We start from the raw sequence: 12511 nt of genomic DNA, 5'->3' as shown, positions 1-12511 counted from the left end.
GCCCAAACCTGCTTAGCGTCTGAGTTTGGATGAGATCAGGTGCATTATCTTCAAGATGTAATATTTGCACCATCAATTCTAGCTTCTACACAATGTGCAGGGACATTGAATAGATCTTGTCCAAATCCCAATTTTTCTCTGTCAAGCATTGCCTCATCCCATAGTAGGAATGAGATAGAGAACATAATGCCATGGTTCAACCACCCTAGAGTGACAGAAAAATGAGATGGGTGGAGATAAATACTACTACAAAAGCTCTCCTGTTTCCTAAGGGCTCAGCATTCTATAGCAGGTGGAAATAAAATGGGCATCTATTCTGGACTCCAATGTTACCTTGTCCAGGACTTTGTGACTGTCATTGAGGCATGACTACATACCTGTGTCCAGTTAACAACCAAAATAAGAGCAATGTCTCCTTCCAATCTCCACTTCCCCTACTTGGAGGATGTGTGTGTGTGGGGAAAGATTGCCTGCTGAACCTCCACACACCTTTGGACCCCAACATCCCCCTCAACTTTGCACTTGCTGTTTCAGGTCAGTTAAGGTGATATTAATGTTCCTTCTCATCTATTCCCCTCCCTTTTTGATGTAAAAACAAAAACAAAAACAAAAAACTTTCATTCCCTTGTTTAAGGCCAGATGCCATGAATGAAGAGGGCTGGTTAACAGTGAATATGTGGCACAGTGGCTTATGCCTGTAATCCCAGCACTTTGGGAGGCCGAGGCAGGAGGATCACCTGAGGTCAGGGGTTCGAGACCAGCCTTGACCACATGGCGAAACCCTGTCTCTACTAAAAATACAAAAATTAGCCAGGCATGATGGCAGGCACCTGTAGTCCCAGCTACTGGGGAGGCTGAGGCAGGAGAATCACTTGAACCTGGGAGATGGATGTTGCAGTGAGCAGAGATCGTGCCATTGTACTCCAGCCTGGGTGACAGAGTGAGACTCCGTCAAAACAAAACAAAACAAAACAAAACAAAACAAAACAAAACCCAGTGAATATGCATGAGGGAGAAGCTTTACTATCTTATGAATAAAAGGAAATATGTTCTGAAGGCATCAGGTAACTTACCTTTGAATCTCTGGGACATTGTCACAGGACTGTGGGGCGTTTAAGCCCAGACAGAATTGTCTGAGATTATTAGACGAAGGAGTCCCGCATTCATGGTGACTCAACCTGTTAGCACTTCCTTTCTTCTGGGATCCAGCCTGTTGCGGCCTCTTTAGTATCAGCAGTGGCTGTGCAGAACATTGCCAAGCCCTTAGCAACCTATTCAGCAGCTCTGTGGGGATGGCTGGGGAGCCCCAGGTTTGCAAATGCAACGGCGAGTCAGCCTGGAAAGTCGGCACCACGGTGCCCTCTCCCTGCCAGGCTCCTTCCAAGAAATTCCCAGCTACCCTGCTGTTTATTAAACAGCTCAGTAAAGAAAGCACAGGGGGCAAAACAGCCATCCTATATGAGCAGAAGGCATTCACAAGTTGCCAGAGTGATTTTGTCTGAGTGTTCGACCTGGAGGTGGCTGAAAGAGGAATAATGAAACAGAATGGGGGGTCCGAGCGGACATGAAACAGCGATTACATGAAACAGCGATTACACGGTAGGTATTTCTTTGTAGTTAGGCACTCTCTTTGCCAGCATGAAACTCAACTTGAACTTACTCAACAGTTTAAAGTCAGGGATTCCAGAGACTTAGCTTTGGAAAACACGTGAAGAAATGTTCGGGGGCAATGCTGACATTTACAAGGCTGATGCGAAAGATCGCATGTGTGAATGGAAATGCTTTATCATTATGGATTTATCTTCTAATGATGCATGCTTGTAAAGCAGTATCCTGAAGCAATGGCGATATTAAAATACATAAAAAATTATCAATAATTTTATACACACACACATCCAAAATCAGCTGCATTTTTACAGATTAGCTATTAAACTGGTCAAGGGCAGTTAGGCTTAATTAATGTGAACTTAGCCACTAAAGTTAATAAATTCTCCCATGGGAGCTATGAATCGAGAGGGTGAAAGGAAGTTGTCTATTTAATAGCTAATTAAATCACTAGTGTTTTCCGACAGTATCATTTTCTGGGTTTTGCAAGCTAACAAGGAAGTATCACTTTGATTTTTTTTTAAATCGAGAAGATTTAAGACAATTTTTGCTCTGTAAAGCAACAACAACAAAAAATTCATATAGACTTCATGGAAGATTTGTTTGTTTGTTTTTAAAAAAACCTCAACTATTATAAGCATTTCCCTAGTTGCCTGTAATCTAAAAAGTCAAGACATTTGCTATTGGATTAACAATGCTTTGACTGACTAACATACTGATTTTGAGTTATTATTTCAGCTAAGATGAAAGAAAGTTTCATAAAGAAGGCAGTGAAAACCCAGCATCCCTGGCCTCCAGGGTGGTTTTGTGGTAATGAGTTAAGAGGTTAGGGAGCTTTAATCAGTGACTTTGGCATCTTTACTCAATATATGAAAGAATTACGAAGGTTCCTTAGGTACTGAACTTCCTCCCAAGGAGGGAGCTTAAAGGATTTAAGTGCATTGATTAAAATTCAGTTGTGAGAGAAGGGAGAATTCTTGTTTGAGAATTCCCTGCAAAATCATTTGATAATCACTATAAGACTTTCTTATAACACTTTATGGAGGTAAATTTAAATATAGTAAAGTGAAAAAATCTAAGGCAAAAAATGTGATGACTTTTATACATATGCTTACAACCACGTGACTACCACACAGTTCCGTGTTCCTCAACTGAGTGCGATTCTAGTCTTTAAGAGAAGGTTTTTGTTCTGCTTGTTTTTTTTTCTTTTTAACAGCCTGGCACTTAAAGTGAGCCAAATATTTCACCGGGTATAGTCAGCTGTAGAACTAGTGATCTTGTCCAATGCTGTAAGAAAAATAGGCTGTGATTAAACTTGTTAAGTAATAATGGTTTACTGGGGCTGGGCACGGTGGCTCACGCCTGTAATCCCAGCACTTTGGGAGGCCGAGGCAGGTGGATTACCTGAGGTCAGGAGTTTGAGACCAGCCTGGCCAACATGGTGAAACCCCATCTCTACTAAAAATGCCAAATTAGCTGGCGTGGTGGCGCGTACCTGTAATCCCAGCTACTTGGGAGGCTGAGGCAGAAGAATTGCTGGAACCCAGGAGGTGGAGGTTGCAGTGAGCCAAGATCGTGCCATTACATGCCAGCCTGGGCAACAAGAGCAAAACTCCATCTCAAAAAAAAAAAAAAAAGAAGAAGAAGTAATGGTTTATTGGACTTGATTTTGGTACCTCCTTGAAAGATTTTGAAGAGCAATTTTGAGCATGTGAATTTTTGCAATGAGAGATTATTTTACTCCTTCCTAAGATAGGATTCCCCTATAGTCTCAGAACAAAGGATAGTTCTTTGAATAGTATATTTCAGCCTTAGGGAATCACATTTTAGTACTTCATTTTATAGGGGGTGGATGAAAAATTTCATTATGGGTGTTCATCAATTCTCATAATTTAAAATCATAAATTAAAAATCACTAATTTAAAAGGGTTTAATGTCTCCATTGTGGAAGGCATTTGGGATCTTGGCATTTGAGTTAGTTTCCTGACCCAAAGGCTCAGACAGTGGAAGTATCATTTCCCTAGTCTCCAGCATTCTTTAAAAACAGAATTACAAGAGATAATATATGCAGTGCCTGGCACACAGCAGTGGGGAGAGCAAATGTAAACTCTTTCCTCTTTCCTCACAATCCTTCTCCTCCTTGATTCCACTTCTAAATATCACAGCTGAGTACTGGTAGCTGTGAATAGATCAAGAGATGTCAGACAGTGGAGACAGGTGAATCTCGAGTTAAGGCGGAGATGAGGGTGAGGTGTTGGTGGAGAACATAGGTAGGTTCAGGGTCTAGAAGGTGAGTTGGTCTGGTGTCCTGAAATATAAACCTTGTTGACAAACACAGGCAAGAGAAGGTCCAAGTGATGAGAGTTGATGTTAAGGACCAGTGGATATTGGGAAACAGTTGAGCAATGGCTATTAGTTGAGCACAATCATTCCATTCAATTCAACAAACATTTATGGAGTCCTTTCTATGTGCAACTAAATGCTCTAAGATTTCTGAGTTAGGAACAGCCTAGCATGTGGCAAGTATAATTGATGGCTGATTGCCGACCTTTGGCAAAGACAATCAATCTCTTCTCTGGCTTGAGTAATCTGGTTTGCGTAGATAAGGATCACAGTGAGCACTGTGTTGGGGGAGGGTGTAGAGTGGGGGGTGACACATTTCTGCATGTGCTGATGGTTGCAACCAAAGACAGGGCTTCTGAGAGACCTACGTTGTAAATGTTCCATCTGGTTGGGCTGTTCCCATTTGTATCTGTCTCCCTCTGGTGCTAGATTTTTATGGTTTTATGTGTTTCTAAAACAGAATCCGGTCAATTCCCTCTGAGGTCTTCAACTGGAGTTTGAGTTGGGAGGGCCATGCTGTGTAGGGTTTGGAGCCACGTGGGGCCTGCCAGCCCTATTAAGTTGCATTCTTTTGAAGTGTGTATCTCTCCTTGCTCCAGCCCTGTTCCCCACCTGTGAAGCAGCCTTTGACTTCCATATATTATGGAATATTATGCACATAAGAGAAAAGAGCTTCATTTTATTTTCTGGTTTTTTCCATACTTCATCAACAATTAACCATGTTAGAAAAAGTAGAGCTGAAATAATCCCATCAGGAATTGGCACTGGGTTTCTGGAAAACTTAGCCCTAACCACCTCTTTTATTTAGTGTGTTTGTCTAGGAATTGAGAAAAGCTTGAGTGTTGGTTTATCTTATGTTTCCAACTAAGAGTAATTTCATAAATACTAGAAACCTTGCAGGGAAAAAACCTATTTTCATAAAATGATTAATGCACTAGGCAAGGGAAATTTGAATGAGGCACTAGGCAAGAGAAATTTGAATGAGTGGAAACTAGAATTGGGCTCCTTGATCTTTTTCTGCATGCAGCACTTTTTTTTATTTGGAAGCAATCCCCAAAGTTTGGAGATCTGTTTAGGTTGTGAAACCCAGTATTCAGATGACTGTCACATCTTCATTAAACAAAACAAAACACAATTTTGTGCCTTCTGAACTGAAGAGTTCCCTCTATGTTGTAGGGGATGTGATGGGCTCTCCAGCCTATGAATATAGGATCTAACTGCACACACCCCTTTATGCTGAGGGGCCTCCCAGTTATAAGGCTGATGCTGTTTTTTATGACAAGAAACTATTTGCAAAATTTGATTTAGGAACCAATTAGCTAAATTTAAGATTATGAAAATGAACCAGAAAGAGAAGCCTCTGATAAACAACTTCGGCTATTGGGAGGCGGACCCCTCACATCCCATGGGGCCTCCAATCAGAGGCCTCGAGAGAATCGCTAGGAAGCCTGAGAGTGGGTGAGGCCTGGGCCCCTGGAGACTGCTCCTGGCCCCTGGCCTTCTTCCACTTTGGGAGAGACCATCCTGTCCTGGAAACGTGCTCCGTGGTGACACCACGGCGCGGGGTTGGCCTTCTGGAGTCCATGTCTCTGGAAGCCGCATCCACATCCCGCTTCCTGGTCCACACTGAGTGAGGCTGGGAGAGGGTTTCCAGGGGCACTTCCGTTTCAGCTTGTTTCTATTTTAATGCCTGGAGACAATTAAAGACCAATGTCTGGTGCCAGTATTTTTTTTTTTTTTCCACAGTTCACGCTATTCTTAGAAACAGTTGAGCCAGTGGCGGCGGAGTCTGAAGGCTCTGGAATCTTTCCTTTGTGTGGCAGCAACTTACTTTTCCTGCGGAGGCTCGGTGGTGCTTTTCTTGGGCTCAGGATTGCGGCTTGGATGGCTCATTCCCTGGGAGTGCACACACTGAGCCCTTTGGAAAGGCAGCAGCAGGACAAGGATCAGTGGCAGGCAAAGAGGCAAAAAAAGCAGGACCCGGGTTCCATAGGCAACTGCTTTATTTACAGTTCCAAAAACGGTGCTTGTTCAACTATCCTGAACTTTTGTAGAAGTTCAAACTTGGAAATTGTAGTGATGAAATGAGAGCTGTGTTTTAAAAATTACTTTTAACTGTCTATGAAGCAAGTCTACATTTTGGCAAAATGGGCTGCTTTTAATCTGGTCATGTGGGATTTAAAAAAAGATTTAATTCAGCTGGATTTTGCAAAGCCCTTGCATTGTATGACATGAGGTTATTTAAGGTATAGTTTTGTCTTCAAAGAGAAGAAATAAGACACACGCATGGATTTTTAGAGTAAAAATAACGAGAGAATGTTATTACCCAAGAGCATATCACTTGCAGTGATGTTGAACTGGGAACATTCCAGAAGGATTCCACGTGAAGCAGTGTTTGCTTTTGTATGTTTGAAATGCTCCATAACAAAATTGAAAAACTGTAAGAGCCAAAGAAATAATAATACGGATTATGAAGTAATTAAAATGAAGCAGAGAAAAAACCTGTAGGATGCAGCCTAAATAAATGATACTTTAAATCAAGCTTATCCAACCCGTGTCTTGTAGGCCACAACGTGGCCTAGGACATATTTGAATGCGGCCCAACACAAATTCGTAAACTTTCTTAAAATATTGTGAGACTTTTTTTTTTTTTTTTTTTTTTTTTAGCTCATCAGCTATCATTAGTGTTAGTGTATTTTATGTGTGGCCCAAGACAATTCTTCTTCTTCTGATGTGGCCCAGGGAAGCCAAAAGACTGGCCACCTCTGGTTCAAATAAACATTTACTGCCTCAGTCACATATATTAGAAAATGAAAAAGACTGAAAAATTTGCCAGCTACGTGCTTGACACAGTACAACAGAAAAACAACAGCAAAGCAAGCAGAAAGAAGGCAGAAGAAGGAAGGAAACCATAAAGATAAGGAGAGCAATTAATGAGCTAGAAAACAAAGTAATAATGCAGAAATCAACCCAACTAAAAGCCTGTTCCTTGAAAAGAGTGATAAAGCCATCTCTGGCAAGAATGACCAAGGACGAGAGAAGAAAAAGCATGAAAAAGAAACAGAGCATAACTACTGATGGAGATTTTAAAGCCTGTAAGAGAATACTATGGACAAGTTCCTGACAATACATTTGGAAACAGAGAAATCAGACAATCTCCTAGAAAAATATTAATTACAAAAACTGATGAAAGAAAAAGCTGGAATATACCTATAATCAACAAAAGAAGTGAATCAAGTTAATAATCTACAGCCTTCCTTCCCCGGATGCCTCCCTTTCCAAAAAACAGGCCAGACACAGCCAAGTTTACAAAATCTTCAAAGAACAGATAAGCACTACTTTGTATAAACTTTTTCAAAGAATAGAAAAAAGACAACTTCCCACATCATTTTGTATGCATAACCTTGATAATAAAACTGAACAAGTAAAGTAGAGTGTAGCAAAATTATAGGTCATTGTTAATTACGAAATGAGTGTAATGATCTTAAATAAAATATTAGTAAACCAAATCTATCAAAATATTTAAATAATACATTTTTGACCAGTTAGTGTTTATCCTAATGTGGCAGGATGGTTTACATTAGGAAATCTTTTTAATGTAATTCACCACATCTGTACGTTTAAAGATGTTCAAATGTTACTGTATATTGCTTACCGTTTTATGTCTGTAAAATATAAAAATATAGTCAATTACTGTCTATCTCTGGTGATGGAGAGTAAACAATGAAATGGGGATGCTTTAGCTGACACTAAAATATTTTCTTTCTCAAAAAATAAAAAGGTAACTAAAGGAAAGATTGTGTTAAGGATAACACTTCTTAGATCTAGTGGATGAACCCCTTGGTCATTGTCATTGTTTTAATTTCTTCTGAATTGCTGAGATATTACACAACTAAACATATTTGAGAAAAAAAAGAGAAAAGGGCAAAATCTGGAACTTAGATTATATCCAGCACTGTTCTATTGATATATTTCATTTATATTAATTTATGCACTAAATGAATGTTTCTACTAAAAATACAAAAATTAGCTGGGCATGGTGGCACGTGCCTGTAATCCCAGCTACTTGGGAGGCTGAGGCAGGAGAATTGCCTGAACCCGGGAGGCAGCGATTGCAGTGAGCTAAGATCGTGCCACTGCTATAATAGATTATCTGATATAATAGATTATCTCTTCCACTTAAAGTTTTTTCTTAATTAATCTCCAGCCCTACTGTTATTGATGTGTCTCCATCCAGTGTTTGCCAAAACTAAAATTGATTCACTGGCACCTTTCTGTCTGTCCCTTCCAACTCTCTCCTCACCCCCAAGCCAAGAATGTTGCCAGCCAAAGTTCTGCAATTGACAGGTTTGTTGGTAATGGTGGGTCTGGGGTATTTTTCTGCTCCCGCCCGCTAGTGCGGACTCAGACCCTGGGTCCACCTTCACACTGACTTTCTTAGGACTTAGGAGGGAGAAATACCCTCAACCTTGGGGCTAATGATGTGACCCTTGCTCAGCGACTCTAAGACCGCAAATACTCTTCTAGCCAAGGTCAGAGGTCAGCTACCCATGGGGGACAGGAGGGCAGCAGAATGGACACCATAATTGGATAAATCTGTTAAATTTTCATATTCCCCATTTATTTGCTGTTCATTTAGGCAACATCTGCTCTCTGTTTCTCAGCCTATTCACAATTGTGAATTTACAATTCACAGCCTATTACCACTATCATCCCCAAGTCTCTCCGCATTTAATAGTTCAACACACACTTACTCAGGGTACCGAGGTCCAGATATGAGGGCTGGCACTGAAAATTTCGTGGAGAGTAAGACCTATGCCTAGCCCTGGCGAAGATTTCTCTTTTATGGGTGAGAAAGACGCACACTGGAGGTAGAAACCATCTGAGCTACTTTGTTCTTTAGACGTTTCTGGTTTATGTTCTTTTTACATCTTAGTTCAATTCCATCTTTCTTGTGAAGATTTCCCAGATTTGTCTCCTCTGGATTCAAATATACATATCCATGTTGTTACCAGGCATTAGATCTGGCACTTAGTACCCCCCTGCATTGTTTGGGGAAAGACCACAGACATAGACAAAATAACCTGGGTCTGGTCCCTGATCCATCTTCTTAGCCGTGTGATTTTCCTTCAATTCTCAAATCCTCTGTCCTTTCCTTTATCAAAGGAGGGTAATCCCCATGCCTCACAGAGCTGTCATGAGTATTCCATGAGATAATGTATCAGGCGACCAGCCTGGGGTCTGTCTTACCCATAGTCACTCATTATTAGTTTCTGCCTTATTTTTTCATATCTTTATTTCTTCTTCAACTATCAAAGAGTTAGTCTATCAACTCCAATTTCTCATCTGCCTCTAAGATGCTTAGATTCTGATATATTCTTTGATTATTAGAAAACTAGTTATCGCCTATGTATATTTTATTTTCTGAGCATGATTGTAAGTTTCTTGAGAGTTCTTATAATTTTGGCATCCTCGCTGTGCTCCAGGCAGTGAGGTCTCTCTGTGTATATCACTCATCTATGTGTCATCTCTATGTCTGTTTGTCCTGTTTTCCATTACTAATGCAGACTCCTTGAGAGTATAAATTATAAAACTTCCTGGCCATATTTCTTCAGTGTTTGCTACATTGTTGTACAAAGGGGAGTTTGAGAAACATTCAGAGTGGTCGGGAATGACAAGCCGTCTTCCACCATAGGCCCAGCTTTCTTTGAACACTATTTCTAGAATTACTTATATTCAGAATAATTAATCTTCCATTGAAGCACTCAGTTAGAGTGCAATGTTCCTCAGATATCCTGTTCTGATAATAGCATGATTCCAAGTTGTCGTCATTTTATTCATTTGATTGATCCTTGGAGCGTGTACCCATGAACTGTTTATGGCAAGTAATTGAATTTCAAATCTTATCTCTCTATTATAATCTGATATGCATTCCTACTGTGCTTTGGCTCCAAATATAATAAAAATCACATTTCTGAAATCCAAATTTTACCTCCAGGGATCTTTCTGCTCTTGTTAATGAACAGTTTATGTACACTGAACTCTCTGAAAGAGTTTAGTCAAACAGTCCTCAACCCTTCCACTCTTTGAAAACTCATTATTAATACATACTAATACTAAACAAACAGCAAGTCCTTTGTCATGAGAAACACTCCCCCAGGCCAAAGGAGTTTAATATTTAGAAAATGACACTCACTCTGTCATTCTTCAGAGAACTTACTTCTATCAGTAAACATATATTCAGTTATTATTTTCCCAGATAGCAAATATGACTAAGGTATTACAGCATTTCCTTGTTGGTGCTCAAACAGTCAAAGTACTGCCTCTTTAAGTGGGATCTTATCCCCCAAGTTAACAATTTAGTTAATAAGTGTTTAGTTTGAACCTCTTCTAACACTTAACACCTTGACTCAAGTAGGCCCTTGGTCCCTGGTTGTCTCAAGGATCTGTCTGAAGACTTTCAAAAATCTAAGTTTAGTAACATTATTACTATAGCACAAAATCAGTCTCTCTCTCTCTCTTTTTTTTTTTTTGAGACAAAGTCTTGCTCTGTAGCCCAGGCTGGAGTGCAGTGGCGCAATCTTGGCTCACTGTAGCCTCGATCTCCTGAGCTCAAGCCATCCTCTTGCCTCAGCCTCCTGAGGAGCAGGGACTATGGGCACGTGCCCCCACATTCGGCTAATTTTTGTGTTTTTGTTTTGTAGAGTTAGGGTCTCACTATGTAGTCCAGGCTGGTCTCAAACTTGTGGGCCCAAGCAATCCTCCCACCTTGGTCTCCCAGAGTGCTGGGATTATAGGCATGAGCCACTGCGCCCGGCCAAAGTCAGTCTTGAGCCAGTTAGGAAGAGTGCTGCCTGCCACACATGAGCTTTGAAAACAAAAAACAAAAAACCTAAAAGTTTGGCTGGGCACAGTGGCTCATGTGTGTAATCCCAGCACTTTGAGAAGCCAAGGCACTTGAGGTCAAGAGTTGGAGACCAGCCTGGCCAACATGGTGAAACCCTGTCTCTACTAAAAATACAAACAAATTAGCCAGGAGTGGGGGCGCACACCTGTAATCCCAGCTACTCAGGAGGCTGAGGCAAGAGAATCACTTGAACCCAGGAGGCAGAGGTTGCAGTGAGCCGAGATTGCGCCACTGCACTCCAGCCTGGGCGACAGAGCAAGACTCTATCTCAAAAACAAACAAAAAAACAAACAAACAAAAAACAAAAAAAACCCCTAAAAGTTTGTTTTATAAGTAATGAAAGTGTATATTACATCTCTAAATAGACTTTAAAGCACTTGGCTTGCATCAAGGACTAACTCTGAATTATCTGGTTTCTAATGGCTATAATTGATAGCTTGAAAAAATTGTGGTTCTTCTGGGTGCAGTGTGGGTATGTGTTTCAACATGTTAAAATAAATGACTTTGTTGTATAACAGCTTCTGGATTTGTTTGAGATATTAAAGATTAATTTATGTAACCTAATGAAGCATGCTGAGCTCCAGGTTCCTTAAAACAGAAGTGAGGCCTATGTATAAGAAAAAAAGAAGGAAAAATCCTGATTCACCCCTGTCTCCCAGCCCTCCCTATTCTTACGGCCTGAGCATTTCTTCCCTAGGATGGAGGGGCCTTGACACTTGAGGTGTCTGTGCCCTTTGGGCTGTGAATTGTCTGTCCCGAGCACACATTTTAAATCCTTTGTTTAGATCCCTTCTCTAAAAGTAAAACAAAACCAACAAAACCCCCAGCAACTTAGCTGAGCATGGTGGAATATGCCTGTAGTTCCAGCTATTGGGAGGCTGAGGTGGGAGGATAGCTTGAGCCCAGGAGTTTGAGGCTGCAGTGAGCGGTGATTGTACCACTGCACTCTAGCCTGGGTGACAGAGTAAGACCCCAACTCCAATGCTAAAAAAAGAAAAAAGAAAAAGAAAAAATTGTTCAGGGATGAGTTAGGTTCTAGAAATTAATTCGAGCATTCAAGATATGCATCAAAGTGGCCCTACCCTTTGACTGGGGTTCTGCCTTCTTTGTGATTTCTTGGCCGTGTGTTTCTCCACTCATAGCCTCTAGTTTTGATTGAGAGTAAGCTTGTTCCTTGTGGGGAGAGGGGACACCCCTCTAGTGACTGTTAATTCATTAGTGGGAACTTATATCCCATTTGCTCATTTTCAGTAAGTTTCTGAAATGGGGGCGTGATCACTGTTGGCATGCTCTCCTGATCAGTACTGAGTTAAGCATAATCTTAGAAGTAGTAATAGCAATAATAATAGTTAACATTAATTGAGCATTTAATTTGTGTTAAGTGCCATAGTATTAAGTGCATATCATATGGTCATTTAATTCTTTTTTCTAATTTTTTTAATTTTTTTTTTTTTTGAGACGGAGTTTTGCTCTGTTGCCCAGGCTGGAGTGCAGTGGTGCGATTTCAACTCACTGCAACCTCTGCCTTCTGGGCTCAAGCAATTCTCCTGCCTCAGCCTCCCTAATAGCTGGGATTACAGGTGCTCTCCACCATGCCTGGCTAATTTTTGTGTTTTTAGTAGAGATGGGGTTTCACCATGTTGGCCAGGCTGGTCT

The 12511-nt window shown here is 40.8% G+C and overlaps 1 protein-coding gene across 1 annotated transcript in view; it reads left to right on the top strand.

Annotated features, from left to right (window-relative positions):
• The window catches only part of LOC109025321 (putative uncharacterized protein C10orf126), a 33770-nt gene extending 27214 nt beyond the window's left edge, over nt 1–6556 (top strand). The window contains 2 exon segments of the mRNA XM_031015694.2: nt 5695–5755; nt 5758–6556. Of these exon segments, the coding sequence (XP_030871554.1) occupies nt 5695–5755; nt 5758–6002 (306 nt within the window). The 3' untranslated portion in view covers nt 6003–6556.
• Nucleotides 6557–12511: the final 5955 nt, after the last annotated feature.

This window comes from Gorilla gorilla, chromosome 8, assembly GCF_029281585.2.
Source record: "Gorilla gorilla gorilla isolate KB3781 chromosome 8, NHGRI_mGorGor1-v2.1_pri, whole genome shotgun sequence".
Taxonomy (NCBI): domain Eukaryota; kingdom Metazoa; phylum Chordata; class Mammalia; order Primates; family Hominidae; genus Gorilla; species Gorilla gorilla.
Note: the sequence above shows the minus strand (reverse complement) of the source record. Positions and strands in the feature narration are given on the sequence as shown.